Source organism: Eleutherodactylus coqui, chromosome 13 (genome assembly GCF_035609145.1).
Source record: "Eleutherodactylus coqui strain aEleCoq1 chromosome 13, aEleCoq1.hap1, whole genome shotgun sequence".
In the NCBI taxonomy this organism is placed as follows: domain Eukaryota; kingdom Metazoa; phylum Chordata; class Amphibia; order Anura; family Eleutherodactylidae; genus Eleutherodactylus; species Eleutherodactylus coqui.
This window is the reverse complement of record NC_089849.1, coordinates 126,820,899-126,844,711: the sequence shown is the minus strand read 5'-3', so window position 1 is coordinate 126,844,711 and position 23,813 is coordinate 126,820,899. Positions and strand designations below refer to the sequence as shown.

The 23,813-nt window shown below is 47.5% G+C and overlaps 1 protein-coding gene across 1 annotated transcript in view; it reads left to right on the top strand.

The window, feature by feature from the left end:
* The first annotated feature begins 1,005 nt into the window (after positions 1–1,005).
* The window catches only part of SERPING1 (serpin family G member 1), a 43,052-nt gene continuing 20,244 nt past the window's right edge, over positions 1,006–23,813 (top strand). Inside the window, exons 1-6 of the mRNA XM_066586656.1 lie at positions 1,006–1,171; positions 1,245–1,351; positions 12,114–12,636; positions 17,861–18,001; positions 20,462–20,662; positions 22,984–23,126. Of these exons, the coding sequence (XP_066442753.1) occupies positions 1,250–1,351; positions 12,114–12,636; positions 17,861–18,001; positions 20,462–20,662; positions 22,984–23,126 (1,110 nt within the window). The 5' untranslated portion in view covers positions 1,006–1,171; positions 1,245–1,249. The remainder of the gene's footprint in view (positions 1,172–1,244; positions 1,352–12,113; positions 12,637–17,860; positions 18,002–20,461; positions 20,663–22,983; positions 23,127–23,813) is intronic.

The following is a 23,813-nucleotide window of genomic DNA, read 5'->3' as shown; positions in this document are numbered from 1 at the left end:
TGTGTATAATATATGTATACCCTGTTTCCCTGTAAGACCTACCCTGGGAATAAGCTCTACCATGCTTTTTCAGGATTTTTGAGGATGCAGAATGATTTTTAAAGATTTTTAAGGGTGCTTGAACTATAAGCCCTACTCGAAATTTAAGCCCTGGTTGCAATCAATAAAAAAAAGCCACTTTAAATGGTGTCCAGGCAGCGATACATGTAAAAAAGTAAAATCTTTAGGAGAAAAAATGAATTTATGTGCCTGTCTTATTTTGAGGAAAACAGTATATATCTAGGTTGTGTCTTTAATAAGGATGAGCGAGCGTACTCGGAAAAGCACTACTCGTTCGAGTAGTGTGCCTTAGCCGAGTATCTCCCTGCTCGTCCCGGAAGATTTGGGGGCAGCCGCGGGGCGGGGAGCTGCGGGGGAGATCTCTCTCTCCCTCTCTCCCGCCCGCTCTCCCCTGCTCCCCGCTGCGACTCACCTGTCAGCAGCGGCGGTCCCCGAATCTTTAAGGACGAGCAGGGAGATACTCGGCTAAGGCCCATTACTCGAGCGAATAGTGCCTTAGTGAGTATACTCGCTCATCCTTAGTCTTTAACCCTTTCTTGTATTGTCTGTATGTATGGAGGTTGGTTCATGTTGTAATTGTTAGGAGCTTGGTTCTGGTACTGTATTTATCACTGAACTTTCTGGTGCTGGTACACTGGAGCGTTCTGCACAACCAGAATACAGGCAGACTGCCTATCAATATCCTAAACCTTCTGCACGGAGCGCCATGTAGCCTGCGGCCGGCACTGTATGCAGTTATATAGAGTTCAGCTCCTAGAAGGTCTATGTTCTAATGAATCTCGTTAAATTACTAGTTATTGGATTACTTCGCCGAAGAAACAATGAACGGGATAAGAGTTTGGAGTGTGCGTTCACTATCCTCAATCCACAAGATGAAACTGAAAGAATTGGGGTAGAATCAGATGTTTTTAGTTGTGTAATACTCTGGGGGAGGGGCTTTTCAGGAATCGGTGCATTTACAGGAATTTGAGAAAATGTTTAACTATTAATCTCTCAGCCCAGCCAATGAAATCCTGTAAATCTGCAGGTTGATCCACTCTGTGCTTTCTGGGACAACAGCTGGAGAAGAGGCACAGACTGCACGAGGACGGCGCCATCACAAGGCTCGGAGGTAAGCTGACATAACAGCCACGGCCTCTAATGAAGATTGTCTGACACTCCAATCCCCTCTGTTATATTTCCAGCTACAATGAAGCTTTTCATCAGCGTCCTTGTCATTGTTTTAACCGCAATGTGCATGAAGAAGATATCTGGCTTGGGGCCGGAGGTCGGCACAGAGCAAGCAAAAGAGGTCAGAACAATTTAACCCAATGTTGCCATGTCCAATGACTTTACCGTGCGGCTTGTACGCTTATTTGCAGGCGGCGATGCTGAAATGGCGCAGCTTCTATATGTTGGCAGGTAAAAGGCTATAACTGGATACTAAAGATTGTATCTAGTTCCAGTATGTGTGGACAGATTGTCCATGCCAAGCAGCAGTCCGGGGGGAGACGCTTGTGTTATGTGAGGGAAAAACTAATAGAAGCGGACGTCCGACTTCCCGCGTGACAAAGAAAATGAATATTGACTGTAAAAGGAGAAGAAAGTTCATTAAACTCAGTCTGCTGGCATTACAATAGCTTTAGAGGGGGGTGTCACATACAGAACAGTGTTTATGGTTCACCCAGAATTAGAGCCGTTACTGTATCGGAGTTAATGCTTCTATTCCCGGATGTTCCAGGACTGATGTTAGAATCCTGCTCCCCGCTGTGTCCATCTCAGTGTCTGTTCCACCTGCTCTCTGCCCTCTGGGTACACGGAGGGCTCCCTGGTGGGGGAGCGGCCGCTTCTGAAGTTGCTGCGTCTTCTCTGGTGTCAGAAGAGTGATAAGAGAGTGAGAAGGCGAAACTGAGAAGGTGTGATCTCCTTGGAACATTTGTACAGGAGACAGAAAGCCTCAACTGAAACAGGCAGCGGTTCTCTGATTGGCTCTGGAGTATCTGGGGATAAAAAACTTTTTCTTATAAGTGCAAAAAATGTTCATAATTCTGGGCTGGATTTAACTATCCAATTTGGGATATCCAATTTAAAGGGAACCTGTCAGCAGCTTCATGTTGCCCTAGCCAGCAGCATCTATGGGACTGTGCATTAGGAGACACTTGTTAACCAAGTTTGAGGGCATGAGCTTGGTGGTTGCACACAGGGTTTTGACCCAAACTTGGCAATAAGCAAACACTAAGGAGCAGTCTCTTTAGAGAGTTTGCACAGAAGCTCTAGCAGGCAGTTTCCACTAATACAGGACAGTCTCTATAGCAGTGATGGCGAACCTTTTAGAGACAGAGTGCCCAAACTGCAACTCAAAACCCACTTATTTATTGTAAAGTGCCAACATGCCAGGGGGCGGGGCTTATCACGACGTATGATTTTTACCCCCGTCGTTCTTAAAAGGACAAGGCTGTTTCAAAATAGGCAGGGTGCAGATTCTGACTTCTTTTGGATGCCGAATTGCTGTGGAATTTGCCACGGAAATTTCCGCTGAGGACATTCTACAGCATTTCCACTTCGCGTAAACATATCCCAGCAGTGATATTTACCCCCCCCCCAGAGTGGCCCCAGCAGTAAGGGTGACCCCCCGAGAGCAGCCCCAGCGCTAATAGTGACCCCCCCCAGAGCGGCTTTGGTGGTTATAGTGACCCCGCACAGCGGCCCCAGCGGTAATAGTGACACCGCACCGTGGCCCCAGTCGTAATAGTGACATCTCACAGTGGTCTCAGTGGTAATAGTGACATCCCACAGTGGCCACAGTAGTAATAGTGACATCCCACATCAGCCCAGTAGTAATAGTGACATCCCACAGCGGCCCCAGTGGTAATAGTGACAGCCCACAGTGGTCCCCAGTAGTAATAGTGACACTTCACAGCGTCCCCAGTAGTAATAGTGACATCCCACAGTAGCCTGTAGTAATAGTGACATCCCACAGAGGCCCCCAGTAGTAATAGCGACATCCCAAAGTGGCCCCTGTAGCAATAGCGCACCCCCCCTGAGACCCAAATCCCCAACCCCCACCCCCACCCAGCTCCTCTGCTTGGCGCTGTTTCTGCCACTGATCCCAGGAGCACATTGTGACGTGCTGCCGGACACCTCCTCCCCTTCCCTGCTCTTGCGGAACCAAGTAGGAGACATCAGAGGAGGGTGGAGGAGGATCCCAGCTGCACTGTGACATCACAGTGTGCACCGGGATGAGCGCTTCTAGCAGCGCTGCTGAGTGAATACCAACAGGGGAGCTGCGGCACCCCTGCCAGTATTTACTAATGTGGTGAGCGGCCGATGGCGGCGAGTGCCAGCTGGGAAGGCTCTGAGTGCCGCCTCTGGCACGCGTGCCATAGGTTCGCCACCACTGCTCTATAGCATTGCAGGTGGTTGCCACTCATAACAGGGATGTTGGAGGGCTTAGCAGGCCAGCTTGGCCATGGTCTCCAGACACCTAATTAATCCAGGGAATCTGGCTTGGCCCTACCCACATTACAGTCCCTAAATTGGAATTACTTGTGATATCCTGGGCATTTCCAACTCATGCAGTGAACGCTCACCCCGTCAAGGCCTTTCAGCGACAGCGGTCCAAAACAGGTTCATGGTGGAGGCAGCAGTTCAAACTTGCTCTATTGGATCTCAGGGCGACTACACCTGTTAGAAAGCCAAACTCCAACTATTGATCCTGTTCACTGCTAGCTAAAGATGCTTCTAGACAGAACGATGATATAATTATTAATTATCATTCAAATGAACAGAAGTCGGTGATATCGTTCAATCTGAGCACCAGCCAATGACGAATGAGAACTGTTCACTTTCAGTTTGTCGTTATAGTTATACAGGTATAAAGACCATCGTTGACTTGTTCACGTGTCGTTCGGTATAAACCGCTCATTCATTCTTTTACATTGATTTATATAGTGAACGTGAAAGAGGGAACAAAGCTCTTGTGAACGAGCCAAAGAGGTGTCTGCCGGTCTAAACATGCTGACGTCACTCGCTCATGAGAGTCGGCTCATCTAACCTGACCCTTCCCTTAGCTCATCGGCACTCTGTCCACTTACTCTATAATTGATTCGTAATAAGTGTTTAAGAGCTAATGCAATAACCAGGATACAGGCTGCCTAATATAATAACCCCGCAAGAAAGAACAGGCAACAGGTGGTTAAAACATTTCCAGTTCTCACTGTGAGAAGGCGAGTCAGTGATTTCTAGTATGGATTCTCAGCAGGCTGTGGTGAGGCTAGACTGGATGTGGCAGCAAGACCGGGAGTGCAGAGTGTGGAAGGTGGGTTGGCACCCGCACCAGCATAACGGCTTTGCTGGATAATAGCGTAGAGGCCATGGAGGATGAGGAGGCAGACTGGGCTGCAGAAGCTACAGACGGAGCCCTTGTAGGTAGTCCAGGGTGGGGTTGGAGCGCCAGTCTGGTGTGGTCTCTGACTTTATTTCATTTCTTCAGAGAAAGTTCAGATGAGAGAGATAAAGCATCATTCCCCTTTAGCTTTTATCCAGAACGGGAAGAGAGCTTGTGGAGATCACGAACTAGAACATCGAGAGGTGAGAAGGGAGAAAGAGGGCCTCTGCCTAAAATGTCCGGATTGGGTCAATTGGTCACGAGAAGTGAATGGCCTGGGAATCATTCAGGTGAATGTGCAACGTGGTCAGGAGATGACTTCTCAGAGAGAGCTGTTCGCTTTATTGTCACCAGTGGCAAGAATGTTGGCAGGCCCATGGTGTATGCCTTCTACATCAATGTGGCCCTCAAAACAAGTCAGGTTCCAGGGCTGGAAGTCAGACTTTGGGGAATTTTTCATGTATGGGTGCTGGGATTGTGCAGGTGGTGGGGTAGAGTGACATGGCCAGGGTATTGGGTGACTTGCAGGACTGGTTGTTACGGCCATTTTCAGGTGTCAAGGGGATGACAAACACGGAAGAGGGTGACAAGGTTAGAATAGTCCAGGCATGTGATCATTGTCATCGGGAGCTCCTCTTGTGGTGTTGGTAGGTTTGGTCACAGGTTTGCAAAAAGGGGGGGATCTGGGGATGAATTGGGGGGCGCTTTAGTGAAAGTGGATGACTCGGATTTGTGTCTTCCCATGGGTTGTTTGTTCTCATGTTCATTTTTTGAAGCGTTTAGTACATTCATTGAATGGGTGGTTAAACGGATTTTGTGGTTGGAGGGCCTAATCCATTACCTGGATGATTTTTTGTGTGTTGGTCCTGGGGAAAAAGACATATGCCAGAGGATCTTGGACATGCTCATGTAGGTGTCAGATTCTTTTGGGATCCCTATGGCGACAGAGAAAATGGTAGGGCCCGCCACCTGTCTTTGTTTTTTGGTTTCAAGTTGGATACAGGGGCCGTGGTTATCCAATTGCCAGTTGAAAAATTGGATGATTTACTGGGGCTGGTGTAGGCAGTGCCACGCGTGAAGAAGGTACATTTTAGAGGCTTTACAGCTGTTGTTGCAAATGGATGCTGCGACCTCAATTGAATTCAAGGGTTTTTGGGTGACCAGTGGTGTGTCAGGTTGGCCTGACTGGTGGCTGGGGACTCCTGTATTATGCAATTTGACTTGTCTGAAGTTATTTCCATTCGTGGTGGCCTTGCATGTTTGGGTGGAGAACTTCTGGAATTGCTGGATGGTATTTCAGACGCATAACATGGGTGTGTTGGCTCTGCTACGGGACTTGGTGCTGCCTTTTTTACAGTTGAACTGTAAATTTAGAGCTTAGCATGTGCCTGACAAACTGAATACAGGCTAATGTGTTGTCCCATTAACAGTGGTCCAGAGTGTGGGTGGCAGCATCAGGTTAAAATAAGTTTGGCACCATTTGTCCTGAAGAACTGGGGAGTATAGTCAATCAGTCATTGACAGCTTGATGAGGTCATCCTTGGCAGAGTGGACCTGACAATTGTATGCTAATGTGTGGGAAGAGTTGGAACTATTCCCTGAACATTGAGTGAAGGTTGTGAAGATGGAAGATGTTGACCAGTAGGTGGAGTTATACATAGTGTGATTGATTGACAAGGGTTTATCGGCCTTTAGTGTGGCTAGCAACATAAAGCAGTTTCCATTTATATAAAATGGACAGGGCTGCCTGATGGGACGGCTTCCATGTTCATCCATAAATGAAAGGCTTACGCAGAGGGGCCAGGACAGTTGACCAACAATGCCTGGTAACCTTGGAAATTTGGGGACATTGTCAGAGTGTTTTACCACAAGTCTGCTCTTCAGTTTGTCACGGTTTGTTATTTCAGCCTTTTTGTGGGCATTTTGGGGGGGCTTTTCAGGTTTTTGAGCTCAGCAGCCGTTGGGTGGGTTGTTATGTATTGACTCGGTGTTAAAGGGAGTCTGTCAGCTTGAACATGCTGTCTAAACTACCGGCATGATAATAATAATAATAATAATCTTTATTTGTATGGCGCCAACTTATTCCGCAGCGCTCTCAGGCATGGATAAATGCAAAACAATACAACAATTACAATATAAGGTACATTGGGTTAGACACAAATGGGTTGGGGGGGGTACAGGAGGTGCAGGGGGCGGGGAACACAGGCAATAGGGGATTTTATGTACAGATCATTTATCAGAAGGCAAACAGGGTGGAGCACCATAGGGAGGGGCGAGGGACTAGGTCAGGAGATTTGGTATGCTTCCCTGAAGAGGTGCGTTTTTAAGGCACGTCTGAAATTTCGTGCATCGGGAATTGTCCAGATACCTTGGGGTAGAGCATTCCAGAGGATGGGTGCTGCTCTGGTGAAGTCCTGTAGGCGAGCATGAGAGGTTCGTATTACAGGGGTGTTTAGTCTGAGTGTGTTTTAGCTGATCGGAGTGAGCGCGCTGGGTGGTGTACTGACAGGAGGGAGGCGATGTATGGTGGCGTAGCGCCATGCAGAGCTTTGTGAGTGAGGTAGAGGAGTTTAAATTTAGTTCTGTAGTGGATGGGCAGCCAATGCAGCGACTGGCATAATGCAGAGGCGTCTGAATAACGACTGGATAGAAAAATGAGTCTAGCTGCTGCATTTAGTATGGATTGGAGCGGAGCGAGTCTAGTGCGGGGGAGGCCAATGAGTAGCGAGTTGCAGTAGTCGAGCCGGGAGTGGATGAGCGCAACCACAAGCGTCTTTAGCGTGTCCGTGGTTAGGAACGGACGTATTTTAGCAATATTTCTGAGGTGCATGTGGCATGTTTGGGCCAGAGATTGGATATGGGGGGCAAAGGAGAGGTCAGAGTCCAGTGTGACCCCATGGCATCGGGCATGCCGTCGGGGGGTTATGATGGTGCCAGACACTGGAATGGAGATGTTGAGGGGAGGTCGGTTAGAAGGTGGAAAGACAAGGAGGTCAGTTTTAGAGAGGTTTAGTTTGAGAAAAAGGGAGGACATAGTGTTAGAGACAGCGGGCAGACAGTCGGTGATATTTTGGAGGAATGGTCCAGAGATGTCACGAGAGGAGGTGTATAGTTGGGTGTCGTCAGCATAGAGATGGTATTGGAGGCCAAATCTGTGGATTGTTTGTCCAATTGGGGCAGTATAGATAGAGAAAAGAAGGGGACCAAGGACCGAGCCCTGGGGTACCCCAACAGCGAGAGGAAGTGGAGCAGAGATAGAACCAGCAAAGGAAACACTGAAAGAGCGGTCAGAGAGGTAGGAGGAGAACCAGGAGAGAGCAGCATCCTTTAGACCAATAGAGTGGAGCATAGTGAGAAGGAGATTATGGTCAACAGTGTCAAATGCAGCAGAGAGGTCAAGGAGGATTAGTAGGGAGTAATCACCTCTCGACTTTGCAGTCATCAGGTCATTTGTTACTTTTGTAAGGGCAGTTTCGGTCGAGTGTAGAGAGCGGAAACCAGACTGGAGGGGGTCGAGGAGCGAGTTGTCAGAGAGAAAGCAAGTAAGCCGGGAGTAGACCAGGCGTTCCAGTAATTTGGAGATAAAGGGGAGGCATGATATTGTAGAGCAAGAGGAGCTGAATAGACTGATGTACAATTTAACTACAAGTTATACTGAATCTTTTTCCACCAAACTATATATCAATCAGTCAGGAACAAGTATGTAGTACTACTATACAAGCACCAATATAACCAATTATACTGCCATTCAGAAACTATGTAATGGGTAGATACTAGTGTAGTGGCCCAGTACATGCTTTTCTGGCCCCCTCCATAATGTCATACATGTAATGCTTTGTGCAAAATGTCTTGTCATTCTGTTGTGGGTATTGCACAGATGCAGTAAGTGATGGGTTAATGTCTACAAAAGATGAGCGTCTGCCTGTGAATGTATCAATTGTATCCTGTCACATGGTGTGAGAGAAGGTATAAATGTGAGTTATTGAGAGCGGGAAAAGGTCTTCAATCTGGTCTTTCATTTTAGCTCCCATCTGAGTCCAACTAATACAGAGGCACATGGGGGCACCTTCAGCCCTCATGGGTTGAAGATGGAAGAAGAGGAGAGGTTTTCCTGGAATGCGTGTCTTCAGTAGAAACTGTAAATGAGCCCTGAAGAGAGAGAGTGAGCAGAGAGCAAGTCCTGTCTGTCAAGACCCAGTGCAGAGGTACGCACTCGTTTGCCGTACACACCTGCGTGTTCTGAAGTCTGGGACTGCCGGTGCAGGTATTGTTCTGTCAGAGTGTCTGTGGAATGACCCTTCCCACTTTCCTCCTCTGGAGTGTTCCCCTTCCAGGAGCGGTGCCTGACAGATAGCGTGGACTGCAGGACTGGTGTCCTCCTGAATTTCCTCCTTGACCTCAAATCCTCTGTCTTGCCTCTGTAAGATGGTGAAACAGCCCTCCTGTTGTGAATGTACCTGTTTCTGTAAGTTTATGTGGTTATAACTGACATTTAGTTGTTTGACCACAAGAGGTCACTGTGGCCTGGAATGCAACAGGGGAGAGGAAGTGCATCATCACTGCCCAGACAGGATAGAGCTAAAAAAGAAAAGAGAGAGGTGTGTGTGTCGGCCATCTTGGGAAGTGTGCTTTGGAGGGCTGGAGAGAGTGAGCCAACGTGATCCACATGGAGAAGGACCCCTAAAGGACCGGAGTTACAGTGAAGGGGAGCTGAACTAGAAACTGTTCCAGAGTTTGTCAGACCCCCATCCTAACGGAGAAGATTGCCATTAAGGGCCGGGCTCAGAAGTAGCAGCGTCAGTGAGTTCACATGGATCTTGGATGAACCCCTATCCCTGCCATTCCAGACAAAGGATAGAGGTACCCAACAGACCCGGGTCAGCCAGAGAACTACGGCCTCTGGGGTAACCGTGCCGCACCGAATTGTATGTTTGGCGCCAAACTGTTGGAGGCTAATAACAAGGCCTGGAGTTAGTTTAGTTAGACATACTGTCTGTCACCGGCCGCACTACTGGGGACTGACCTGTCTGTCTAATAACCCTCAAACACAGAGAACTCTATGGAGCTGGAATTCTCAGAGAGACAGAGAACTTTCTAAAGGTCTAAAAGTCCCATGTTATGTATCTTTACAATTCCTTGGCTTGTGATCTATATACTGCTATATCTGTTTGGTGGTCCTGTGGTTGGGGAGGACAGGGGTATGTTGGTAAGAATGTAAGCTCTTGTGTTGTGCCACCGGTGCGTCCCTAGCACCCTCACTAATTCTTCCTGTTTCTAGGGTGATAGAAGGTAATAGCGGCTGGTTAGAGACCGTCCGCAGATAGGCAAAAGCTTGGAGTATATTGGAAGCACACATTATAAAGCACCGCGCTGCATGGCATAAGGGTCTCGGCTGCCCAGCTGACTGTATGTGAATATCTGGGGAAGTTCTTTTTGGTAAAGGGTTTTACTAAACTAAGTAAAATTTCATTTTTTTACAAGGGAGTTGGAGTCGCCTCTTTTGTTCAAAACTTCGCCGTATCCTGGGGAGCCCACCGCGGTACACAGCTTACACCTGCACTAGTGTATGATTTGATCTTATGGCTTGTATTACCAAAGTGAAGTTTACAGTAAAGTTAATTCCAGGCTCTGACCGTTCTCAGGGACCTGAGGTACTTAAACTGTCTGTGGCTCATTTATTCACCCCGCCAATGGTCATGCCAGGAGGTATTGGAACGGTGGCGTCACACGTGACACATTCCTGTGCACCTGATACCCTGTTTATTGGACATCCCCATGCTGGGGGTGTCCGGAAGAGGCCCAGCGCTACGTGTCTCTCCGGGAAGGAGCCTGGTAAGTGCCGCCGTGACAAGCCAACACTTTATCCTCCCAGCTCCTCAACGTATGTCATGTGTCCGGAGTTCCCCTATTGGACGCTGCACTGGGTCTACACAGGTTCTCCAGAGTACTATAGTATATTAGGGGCCGTGTGCTGTCCTTATTAATTCATGGACAGCACATGCCCACATGATAGCCTATGAGGAGACGCACATTGACGATTTTTCACATGGATCGATGGTCCATGTGACAACACTTATTGCTTGTCCTATTGTAGTGGCCCAGAACACCATCCTGGTCCCCTCCATAAATGTCATACATGTCTTGTCTTATGTAGATGTATGATGCAAAGCTGTCATGTCATATCCAGTGTGTGTGTGTTGCACAGCTGCGGCACTTGAGAGGTTAACAGTGATAAAATCATTGCCTGCAAAGGAGATAGAACGCATCACACCCGGACTGCCGCATCACACCCGGACTGCCGCATCACACCCGGACTGCCGCATCACACCTGGACTGCCACAAAGCAAAGGATATACTTTATTGATATATGGATTCAAAACAGACAAAAACACTTTAAAATTTAGGAATAGGGGGCTGAACTAAGTCCTTACCGAGTCCATAAAAGAACTAAACATATATTGCTAGGCGGGCTGTGAGGGCATTAGTCTTTAGCTACTAGTATATTCACACAGCATGCAGTATTTTAGGAAATGACGTAACTGTTTGCAGCCAATAATGGGATGTCAGTTAATAGAGGTGCTATACAAGCAGCCAAGTTATAAGCTTCAAGTGAACTGCTATGTGATAATACATTAATCACAGTTGTGATTTTCCTACATTATTTATTAAAGGGCTAAAGGCTGATTTACATGCAAAGACAATCTTTCAAAGGACTGAAAGATTGACAGTTTTAGCAATCAATTTGCATAAACTCGTAATAGGCACTAATGTTTATTACCTTCATTTGCATGTAAATGAGCCTCCAACAGCTGTTTGCAAATCCCAGTCTGGACTTTGTACTCAGCTGCATTGTCTTTACAGGGGCTGTCAGCTGATTGCAATGTAATCAGCTGCCCCCATGCAGAACACAGCATGCGGTCTGTGTTATCTTTTCTCTGTCTGAGCAACAGATTTTATAAGCTCACCTACAAATCATCATTCAACTGAAGAGTAAAAGATGGAAGCGTTTACACGCAATGATTATCAATCAAAAGCCATTGTTTGATCGCATTTTGAGTGATAATCATTGCGTGTAAAGGCCCTTTCAGTATTAATCTTTTTACTATTTATATACTTACAGACCAGTTTAGGGTTAGTGTTACTCTTTTCGTCTCCTACTTTGCTGCTTTTGATTTTTACGTAATGTATGTTTTTCTTTAGTGTGTCTTCGCTGCCTTCTTGTTTTAGTCGTTTAAACGCTTTCTTTTTATTGTTTATTGCCCCCTTTACATCTTTATTGAGCCACATTGGGTTCCTCCTATTCTTAACCCCTTTATTCCTGTAAGGTATGAACCGCTCACAGTAAGTAATTAAAATGTTTTTAAACATTACCCATTTCGGCTGCCTGTCCACGGGCGATAACTTGCCCACAGATCACGCTCTCTGAAGCTTTCTGTGGAAAGCGCAGTACGCACGAGCGGTGAATCATGGCGATCCTCCGCTCGCGGGATTTAAATCACAGCATGCTGCGATTGCCGTGATTCTCCGCTGTAAGCCTATCAGATAGGCTTCTCTCAGAGACCTGTTAGCACTCCTCCCCCGCTAGCGATATTCCGCCTCGGCCGTGGACAGGGGGTCCTATTGTCTGCATGCTTATTTTGAGGACATTATCCCAGTCAGTGAAATCTTCTGCTTGTTTATCATTTAGGAATTTCCTGCTGACCCAAAAGAACATCCAACAGAAGCGGCCCTTAATGCAGAGACACCCGCGGTAACAAGTGACACGGGTCCACGTCCACCAGCAGAGGCGAACGTGAATGTGAATGGAAAAGAAATACCAACAGAAACACTAAATGTAGAAGAAAGATGGCCGACACGGCCTCCCGCTAACGAGAGCGACATCAAACGGGGAGATCCTCTAACAGCGGATAGTGAAGAGCGGAATGAAGCCTCAACGAGAAGCCACAATGGACTTCAATCTGACACTAAAAGTGACCGGGGACTGCTGGAGAAGGATCTCCCATCGGTTGTGGCATCAGCTGCTCCGGGGTCTAACTGTTCCATGATCTGGCCGGAGTGCAGAAACCCTCAAGATGCCATTGAAGACGTCTCAGAACAACTAAGTAGATTCACGCTGAATCTATACAAAACCATCTCGTCACGTGATGAAAAATCAAATATTGTGATTGCTCCAATTAGCATTGCGTTTGGCCTGTCGCAGCTAATGCTAGGTGAGACCAACGGCGGGCCGCTTAGTATCACATCATACCTCGGTGACGCCATGCAGACCTGATGGCTTTGGTGCAGGCCTTTCTAAGGCCAATATTAGAATTGAATGCATGAGAGAGGTCAGGCGAGGAGGGCCTTTAGGCCGCCTGCGCACGGGCGTTGCGTTTTAACGCAGCGGGTTATTCCTGCGGGAGAACACTAAAATCACTGCAATTTTCTGCCGCGATTTTCCGCGATGAACCCATCATTATAATAGGTTCATCGTGGAAAATCGCAGCATGCCACCATTTTTAGTACGCGAGTGGAAAATCACAATGGATTGCCACTCATGTACATCGGGCTGCGCTTTCCTTAGTTATCCTATGTAAAGCGCTTCATGCGTTACCCGTGTGCTGATTATCACCGCTGGTAACCCGTAGACAGGAGGCCTTACTTTACTTTTACATGTAGTGCCCCTTGCTGATTTGTCTGTCATACTGAACACGCCGTCCCAACTGTGAGCAGCAGGAGCGCTGCTGTTGGATATATAGTTTTTTTTAAAGATTAACCCTTTAGTGACGGGGCCTGTTTGGACCTTAAAGGGGTTGTCCCGCGCCGAAACGGGTTTTTTTTTTTTTTCAATAGCCCCCCCGTTCGGCGCGAGACAAACCCGATGCAGACGTTAAAAAAAAAAAACGGATAGTACTTACCCGAATCCCCGCGCTCCGGTGACTTCTTACTTACCTTGTGAAGATGGCCGCCGGGATCTTCACCCTCGGTGGACCGCAGGTCTTCTGTGCGGTCCATTGCCGATTCCAGCCTCCTGATTGGCTGGAATCGGCACACGTGACGGGGCGGAGCTACGAGGAGCCGCTCTCCGGCACGAGCGGCCCCATTCAGAAGGGAGAAGACCGGACTGCGCAAGCGCGTCTAATCGGGCGATTAGACGCTGAAGATTAGATGGCACCATGGAGACGTGGACGCCAGCAACGGAGCAGGTAAGTGAATAACTTCTGTATGGCTCATAATTAATGCACAATGTACATTACAAAGTGCATTAATATGGCCATACAGAAGTGCTGAACCCCACTTGCTGCCGCGGGACAACCCCTTTAATGACCAATTAATTTTTCAGTTTTCCTTGTCGCACTCCAAGAGTCATAACGTTTTCTCCCTATGAGGGCTTGTTTTATGCAGGACGGATTACGGTTTAATGACCTCCTTTTTGGGTCCATATAATATATTGTATAATTTTTCTTACATTTTTTTTAGGAATTTATTTTGTTCTTTGGGTTTCATTTCTGCGGCATTCAGTGTACAAACCAATGCGATAATAATATTTTCTGGGTCGGCATGATTCCAGCAACACAAAGTTTATACAGTTTTTGATGTTTTGCTATTTTTGTACACAAAAACACTTAAAAAAATAAAAAGCTTTGCTTTTGTGTCGGCGCATTCCAAGAGCTAGAACACATTACTTTTTCTATCGACGAGACAATGGACTCTACTCTTACTTTATCCCATTTTTGGGAAACTACAACATTTTGATTGTTTTTTTATTCCATTTTTTCTGGAGGCACGATTAATAAAGCCGGCCACTCCAGCATGTTTTTTATTTTTATTTGTTTTACATTTTTTTAGTTCAAAATGTATTTTTATTAGAGACTTTGCAAATCACATACAATATATAAAACCTCGATTCCACGTGTAAACATTGTTTACACTACGGCAATCAGTATAAAGAATCGCACGACTAACAACCGATCACTAAAACATCGGTCGCGTCGAGGGGTCTCTCACTTTATTGTGTTTTTGATGCGAAGAGGGCGCCCTCTTCAGACAAGACATTGACTAGTTGTGCGTTAAGCACTAGGGAGAATCAGTAACTGTAAACCAAACAACTTCCTCAATGAAAACCCAAAAGGGAGCACCAAGAAAGGCCCCACGAAGGGCTCATAAAAGGGAGGGAAGAGAGGGTAAAGGAGAAAGAAGGTGGGGGGGGGGGCAGAAAAAAGGCAAAAGACACAGAGAAGAAGAAAAAAGGAAAGAAGGAATTAAAGAATAATGGAGAAGAGAAGAAAACGTGCCTCAGTCCCATGTTAGACTCTTAACCCCAGAATCATTTTTAGTTAGGCATAACCCCATTCACCAGCCACTGGTCAAAACTGGCGGATCTGCCGAGCATCAGCCAAGTCTCCCATACGGTATGATATGCCGGGTATTTAGCGTCATCTCTAGCCCTCATCTCTTCCATGTGGCCTATTTCGTCTACGGCTGTTACCCAATTGAATCTTGTCGGGAGAATTCGAGACCTCCAAAGTCAAGTGATTACCGCTCTCATAGTTAGGCCGCCTGCACACGGGCGGAAATCCCGTGGCAGGATTTCCCGCAGGATTTCCGCCGCTCAAAGCCTGCATAGGAGTGCATTACAATACGCACTCCTATGCAGACGGCCGCGGTTTGGCCATGCGAAATGTCGCGCGGCAAACAAACCCCGGCATGTCCTATTTTTGTTCGGGGCTCGCAGAGCCTCGCACAGATACGTCACTCACCCGGCCGCCGGCTCCGGTCTGCGCATGCGCCAGCTGCTCGGCAGCCGGCACATGAAAGAGCCGGGGCCGCCGGGCGCGGGTGAGTACGCGCTGCTCTCTGCAGGCGCTCGGGTCGGGTCCCGTGGCGAGAATTCTCGCCGCCGGATCCGACCCGCTTGTCTGCAGGCGGCCTTAGATGGAAAAATCTAAGAATGCTCCTCTTATTAGCTCCAATGGGCCCCAGCAAGATTGATAGTAGAGCAGTTTCCGGAGTGAGCACCAGGGAGCCCCGTTCAGAGCGTTGTACAGGTCTTTGCATCACACTGTAGAGAGGTCAATCTGAGGGCAAGACCTTTTACGTTTTTTAAATACTTTTTTAAAGTTTTTATTTTTGTCCCACTGGGGGACTTCAATATCACAATATTTTATCATTCTTCTAATACACTACAATACTTCAGTATAGCAGTGCATTAGAAAGCCTTTGAAGCACAGCCAGAAGCTGAGCCTCATAGGCCACCGCAGCTGGCAGAGACAAAGGCTATATTCAAGCCTCTACATACCATAACAACTCATCAGGACCCCGTGATCACATCGCAAGAGTTCAATGGATGAGAGAGGGAGCCCCCTCCGTCAGCATGTAAAGGGTTAACCAGCCGGGATCAAAGGTTTCATCAGTCCCCGATGTTAGAGCAGATTCCAAGCTATCATCCAACAGCCGAGCACCCACTTTTCCTGGTGCGGGAGACCCATGACAGGCTTCCAATACGGCTGCCATCAAAAGACGACACTGCAGAATAAAGCCCCTTAACAGCTGCTGTCAAAAGACATATTGGCGATCGTTAAGGGGTTAACTTGTAATTTTTCCACTTCTTGCTTGTTCTACACTTAGAAGTGCAATGGTCAGTCTTATTAGTGACTGACAACCTTGCATTTGTAAGGGCTCTTTCCAACAAGCGTATATTGGCCGCGTTTTCACGGACGGCTGATATATGCTAGCCATCTCATGCGTTGGTTTGCGATGCATCCGTTCAGATGGGTGTATTCACGATGCATAAAAACATCCGTCTGGCAAAGAGAGCGCATTCCGGATGGATGTTTTTACACTGGCTAGAAAAGTTAGTTCTGGAACTATCTTTGGCTGGAATACAGCGGCCACCGCCACAGACTCCTATGACAGCGTCCGGAGAAGGGAGGTGGGAGGGAGTTAAGCAGTGGGATCGCTAAACACCCTCCTCCTTCTCTCTCTCTCTCCGCCCCTTGCTGGCTGTTTGCAATGGAAGGGGCCGGGGTGGCAGCTAGTGTGCCAAAGTCTCACCCCCTCCCCCTTGCTGGCAGCTCCCATAGGCTGGAGCGGAAAGGGGGAGGGATTAGTTCTGCTAAGCTCCCGCTCCCTCCCCTCGCCATAAGCTGGCAAGAGGCGAAGAGGGGGTGGGAGTTTAGCAGAGCAACGGTATCCCGGGGCTGCGGCATTAAAATGGGAGTTGGAGCCGTGACTTGTTCATGGCTGCCTCTTGTTCCCATGATTTATGGCCGTGCTGTGGCTGTGACATAGCCAGCCAAAAATCGGCATGCCCGTGTGAATGAAACCTAAGGGATATACAGAGATATACTGTCAAATAAATAAAGCCCCTCCCACTGGACTCCTAACCCCAGAATGAGCACACTCACCTGAGCGTATGTTGGCTGCGTATTACACAGTACTAAAACCCATAGACTTACATTGAGGCATTCGGACCCGCTTTTATATTCTATGGGTGCCCTAAATATGCAATGAATATGCACTTTACATGTGTATGTGCTGTGTGTTACATATTACGCGGGTTGTTTAAAGGGTGAAATGGGTAAATCTGCATGAAAACCTGCACCAAAATATGCTTTGTGTGAACGTACTCTGTGCCCCACGGCCAGACCCCCTTCCCAAGTAATGGTGGCCTTTTTGGGGATTTTTTGGCCAAATATTTTTGATGTAACCCCTTCCTTGCCAGACTTTACTGTGACGCAGAGGGGGAGGGACTTTCTAACTCCTCTTACAGGAAGTAGGAGGGAGCAGAAACTGTTCTGGGACTTGTAGTTTTCACCCAGTGCAGGCGGTATATGCATTTGTGCAGTCCGCATGGCAAAACTACAGGTAGTTGAGTGGATTTCCGCTGGCTGTCGCTGGTCTCCATCGTGGGGTTTTTGTTTTCGTTTCTAACAGAACCCCTTTAAGGATGCAGTGTTGTTGCCTCCGTGGCTTCTAAATGTTATATTGTACTGACAGGCTGAAAGAAACAGGATTTTCAGGCCAATCAGCACTTCGTTAAAGGGATTATCCCACCAATCTAATCTACAAATATATGATCACTGGGGGTCCGATGGCAGCGAGAGCGGCGCACCCCGCGTGTCCTTAGTGTATGGAGTGTTGGCCCACATACATGACCACAACTCCATTCACTAAGGGGGGCTCGGGATGTGTGATCCTACCTTCAGCACCTTCCCTGTGGATAAATAAAGGAAGCAGCAGGAACGTTTGTGGCTTTTTTACTGTGATTTTGCGTTGATATCAATGTGCTACTTACTGGGCACAACATGTGATCACGGCGCCGCGCATTTCTGCATCTTTGTCAGAATGTTTCTAAATTATTCTTGCTCAAAAGTAGAAAAATAAGGTAAATCACTATTGTGAGCCAATATCTCGATAATTATCAGTATATCTTTATTGAATTTTCGCATCCAGGCTCTAACGGGAAAACAAGAGAAGATCTGCTAAAAGTAATATTCGGTGACCCCAACAACCAGCAGTGCGTCCATCATGCCATCCAGAACCTGACCGAATCGAAAGCCTTTGTTAGCGCAAATGAAATCTTCTTCAGTAAAGGTGAGGAATGAACAGGAGGGAAGGGGTTAACAAAGAGAGTTCTGTAATGTATTCTAGTGGTCTTAAAGAGGGAGGGTCTGGTCCCCAGATTTCACGCATTATTAGTTCCATCTCTCAGACCTGTTAAAATCCAAGTCAGAATCGCTGCATAACAATAGGAAATCCACATCATATCAATGGGTGACAAATATCAGGGGCTGGTTGGTAAGTTTTGGCCTGGGGGGTAAGTACACACAACTGGGCCTTGAGTAGAGGCCCACACTAAGGGCTTGTTCAGACGAACATAATTTTCGCGCTCTAGCAGCGTACAGAATGCGCTTCTACTAGGAACCAATAGGCGGCTGAAACGGCGCGCACAAAGACAGGTCATGCGAGTGCAGGCCGCATGTAGCTCCGTGGGGCGCATAAAACATAGGACCTTTCCATTGGCTCCTATTGGGATCTGGATAGTGCGCAGCACGCACCTGCGATCATGTGAACGGACTAATTCAAGTAGCTGGAAGCAGCCCGTTCACGCGATCTTTACGGTGCTGCTAGCAGAGCGAAGACTACGTTCGCCTGAGCGAGCCCTGAGGTGTAAACGCACAGAAGCCTTGTACACTGGCTGTGGTCAATGGTCGCACAAATTACATGCAGGCCGCTCCTCTCTATTCCTCCTCCTTTAGATAACGCAGCATTCTTTGCTGTAAACTGGAAATTAATCCCCCCCCCCCCCCCCGCCCGACCACAGGAGCCGTCGGTCATTCTTGTCTGGCAGATTATGCAAGAACATGAATACTCCAGCTGACTAGGAACAACTGCAGTAGAAAAGTGGTAAAAATTGTCAACCTCTGTCAATTACAAAAATTATTTTTAAAAATTAGGGATGAGCGAGTATACTCGTTAAGGCACTGCTCGCTCGAGTAATGTGCCTTAGCCGAGTATCTCCCTGCTCGTCCATAAAGATTCGGGGGCCGCCGCAGCTGACAGGTGAGTTGCGGCGGGGAGCAGGGGAGAGCGGGCGGGAGAGAGAGAGAGAGATCTCCCCTCAGTTCCTCCCCGCTCTCCCCCGCAGTTCCCCGCCCCGCGGCGGCCCCCGAATCTTCCGGGACGAGCGGGGAGATACTCAGCTAAGGCACATTACTCGAGCGAGTAGTGCTTTAGCGAGTATACTCGCTCATCCCTATTAAAAATACATTGCTTTAAAACAAAACACGGAGCGAATGTTTCATATCTTTTAAATGGGCCAAGCACTTTTTTCTCGTTTCTTCACCATCGCTTATTACAGAAGGACAGGGGAATCCTGATGAAGCAAGCCCTTCAAATTTCCCTTAAATAAGGGTGAGAGAAGCCGGTCCATTGATTTCTGGGGTCCACCGCTCAGGACCCTGACTAATCAGCTGTTCGGGCGCCACTATCACAGAGCAGAAACGGATAGCTCTGACTCCACTGCAGAGGCCAGCGCTGGTAATTGCAGGCGCAGCTCTCAGTACAATCCATGAGAGTAGTGGACCCCAGCCGATCAACTACTGATGACCTCCTGGGGATGGTTTATCAATAAAAATTGCCCGGAAAACCCCTTTAATATATTTGGGGTATGCAATAAATGTTTCAGATGGGATTATCCCTTTAAGGCTTATTCGTATGCGTGGGGTAGTACAATCTAACAGTGGTGCTCTAGGAACAGAATATTATGTGTCCTTCAATGTCCTAATTGTGTGGTGTCCTTCCATGTCCTAATTGTGTGGTGTCCTTCCATGTCCTAATTGTGTGGTGTCCTTCCATGTCCTAATTGTGTGGTGTCCTTCCATGTCCTAATTGGGTGGTGTCCTTCCATGTCCTAATTGTGTGGTGTCCTTCCATGTCCTAATTGGGTGGTGTCCTTCCATGTCCTAATTGTGTGGTGTCCTTCCATGTCCTAATTGGGTGGTGTCCTTCCATGTCCTAATTGGGTGGTGTCCTTCCGTGTCCTAATTGGGTGGTGTCCTTCCGTGTCCTAATTGGGTGGTGTCCTTCCATATCCTAATTGGGTGGTGTCCTTCCATGTCCTAATTGGGTGGTGTCCTTCCATGTCCTAATTGTGTGGTGTCCTTCCATGTCCTAATTGTGTGGTGTCCTTCCATGTCCTAATTGGGTGGTGTCCTTCCATGTCCTAATTGGGTGGTGTCCTCCCATGTCCTAATTGTGTGGTGTCCTTCCATGTCCTAATTGTGTGGTGTCCTTCCATGTCCTAATTGGGTGGTGTCCTTCCATGTCCTAATTGGGTGGTGTCCTTCCATGTCCTAATTGTGTGGTGTCCTTCCATGTCCTAATTGTGTGGTGTCCTTCCATGTTCTAATTGTGTGGTGTCCTTCCATGTCCTAATTGGGTGGTGTCCTTCCATGTCCTAATTGGGTGGTGTCCTTCCATGTCCTAATTGGGTGGTGTCCTCCCATGCTCCGTATATCAGGACACACTTTACATGGTAACGCCTCTCCACAGACTTCTCTTTAAAGGAAGAATTTACCAATCAATCAGCCAGATTCTATGGAGCTGAAGGAATACAACTGCAAAAGGATAAGAAGAAAAGCTTGAACCAGATTAACCAGTGGGTGTCGAAAAAAACCAATAGGCTTATCCTGAGCGTCCTCAAGGAGCTTCCCGACCTCCAACTGATGCTGATCAATGTGATCCACTACCAAGGTAAGGACGAGAGAGCCGGGCGCAGGGTATGATTGGAAGCAGAGCTGGAGTGGTGGGCTCTGTCCATCAGATATATGGAGACTGACTTGCATTAGGCCGCTCTCACGTCTGCGCTGGGCCCTCCGGCTGAAGTTTCCCCCCAAATCCAGCTCAAAATACCGGAAGAAAAAGTGCTTATTGTATTCAGACAGATCGAAGCGCCTACTATGTAGATGTACGTAAGGGCTCGTTCGCATGGGCGTCAAAAGCACGCAGAAGCTAGCTGCGCAAAAAAAGAAATCACAGCTAGCGCTGCATAAAATCGTATGAACGGGCAATTTGTGTGATAAAGTTCTGGACCCAGACGCATATTATCACCCATTCACACGTCCGGAAGCTACCGAAAAGATGCGGGAGAGATGAAGGGAACCCCGGGAGAGATGAAGGGAACCCCAGGGGAGATGAAGGGAAGCCCCAGAGAGATGAAGGGGATCCTCAGAGATGGAGGGAAAATTATATTTAAAGCCCTTCCCTAAAAAACGATTACAGGATGCCAGCAGCTGTATGCCCTACCGCAGCTGTCATCTGTGACAGCTGTGGTAGGGGATTCTTTATTCCCCGCAGGGATGAAGAATTCCTTTGCTGCATCTGTCACAGATGTGGCAGGTGAAGCAGGAAATTATTTTTCCTCGCAGGGATGAAGGAAACATCTGCCGCATGCAGCAGATGAGTTCTTCATCCCCGCAGGGACACAGCAGCAGCGGACAGGTAAGTTTTTTTTTTTTACACTAAAATTCTTGTTTTTCAGGGAAGAGCTTATATGTAAAGCTCTTTCCTGAAAAAACAATTCAGAGGTGTCGGCAGACCATTGTCTTTAATGGAGCCTCCGGCAGCAGCCGTGGCTCCATTGAGGACAATGCGTGCATTCCCTATGGTGCCCGCATGTCCTATCCTTACAGGCACACACCTGTAAAACTCGGACATGTGAACACACCATAGGGAATGCATTGGTTCTAATAGTAGCGTGTTTTTGTGCGCGCGTATGCACGCACAAAAACACGCTCGTGTAAAGCCACCTTAGGGCTACCATCACACAGGTGAGCACAATATTGGGCTCCTGTGAAATTGTGATCCTCTGGTGCTTGTTTCACGGACGTTGGAGGATTGGCAAGTGTTTCCATTGTTTTCAATTACAAACATGGCATCGCACGGCATGCAACGTGTTTGACTGTCGCATTGAAAACAATAAGCTATGCATTCCAAGAGATGCAAAAAAGTCTGCAATTAAAAAGCCTCCCTGACCTGTTTCACCAGAAGGTAGGGCTTAAAGTAAACCGTAGCATCAACAACATTGTAACAAAGTTTATACAGCCTGTGTTACAATGTCGCAGACAAGCGCCTCTATATCACTGAACTGAGGGCTAGATAGGTCAGACCCCTCCCCTTAGCACCATGCTACACCCAGGACAGCATTCCCAACTACCATGCACCCCTACACCTCCCCCCATGATCCTATTTGCCTTGGCAGCAGCTGCCTGATACTGGTTGCTCCAGTTAAGTTTTCAGGTAACTAGTCCTTCTCCATGTCGGTGTTCCCAAGTGGTTTCCCATTTGGTGTGTAATAGGGACAGGGATTTTCAGAACTTTTGGGATCAGTTCTCAAAGTTTGTGGAACAGAATTTTTAAAAAGCTGCATTATCCATTAGTTTGTTATAGCTGAATTGTATTAGAATTATCGAAGTCTTAGTAGATGTTGTCTCAATTAAAACTAGCAAATATGGTACCACCATCCGTCATGTTCTGGTCCCTGCTAGTACTTGGTAAACTCTTTAGACTTGCCTCCTCTAAAACCGCTTTCCTAATGCGTGAACTTTTATGTACTCTGAAAAGGTAGCTAGTGTTAGGCTTGGTTTAATCTTCTAGTTCCTGTTTTTCCTAAAGTTACATTTAAAGGAGTTGTGCCAAGTGATAAAGTTATCCCCATCTGCAGGAAAGGGAATAACTTTCTGATTGGTTGGGGTCCAACCGCTGGGACCCCCACTGATCTTAAAAACATGGGTTCAATTGGTTCCCAAATGAATGGAGCAGCGATCCACCTGTGAAAAGTTGCTCCATTCAATCAGGGACCAACCAGACCCCCATTCTAGGGATCGGTGGAACACTCAGTGGTCGGACCCCCATGAGCATAACGTTATCTCCCATCCTGTGAATAGGTGAAAACTTAGAACACGGCACAATCCCCTTCACAATGGAGCTTCTTTTAAGGGCCTCCACGGTTGCTAAAGAAGCTGATAGCCTTTCTGAGGCCATTATACTTTGGCTTACCATTTTGTTTTCCACAGGGAAATGGATGAATCGTTTTGACTCAAAGCTAACAAAGAAAGAGGCCTTCCAAACGGCATCCTCAAGTATAGCCAAGGTACCCATGATGAATAATCCCAAATATCCACTACAAAGTATTCACGACGCCCATCTGCAGGCTCAGGTACGTCGCCTCCGCTCTGTGTATTGATGACCCTGATCCTTAAGGTGACTGCCAGCATGGTAACGTCCTTCTTGCTATAAACGGCTTCTGATTATTAAAGGAAACCTGTCACATCCCCACAGCACCAAGTTATGGTACTAGGGGATATGACAGGGAGCCAGGTGATGTATTTTTGTACTCACCCGCTTCCATGATCCAGTGGTGTCCCCCTCGTGGTATAAAAATTTGGACTCTTTTCACAGTCCCTTGCATGCGCTCTCCTATACAAGTCTGAAGGACATAGAGGGCACGGGACTCTGAAAAGAGTCAGATTCTCGTGTGCCGTCCTGTGGGGACGTGACATGTTCCATTTAATACTTTGTGGTCAAAGTGTAGTGTCCCTCAGAGACCAAGACACAAGGCTTGTGCTGAGGAGCTGGGAGGGTAGAGATGGCACTGGTCACGGTGGCTCTACCAGATTCCTCCCCAGAGGGACGCACACAACCTCGGCCAAGGCACCGCTAGGTCTCTTCCAGGCAACGCTGGGACAGCAATTACCTGTGGGTGCGTAGTAGACTGAAGAAGCTATCACACATGATGCCACCCTATCTTCACACACACAGTCCAACTTAAATACCTTAGTCTCTGGGAATGGGAAGAGACTGGAACTTTACTTCAGGAAAATAGACAACTTCACACGCCAGTGCA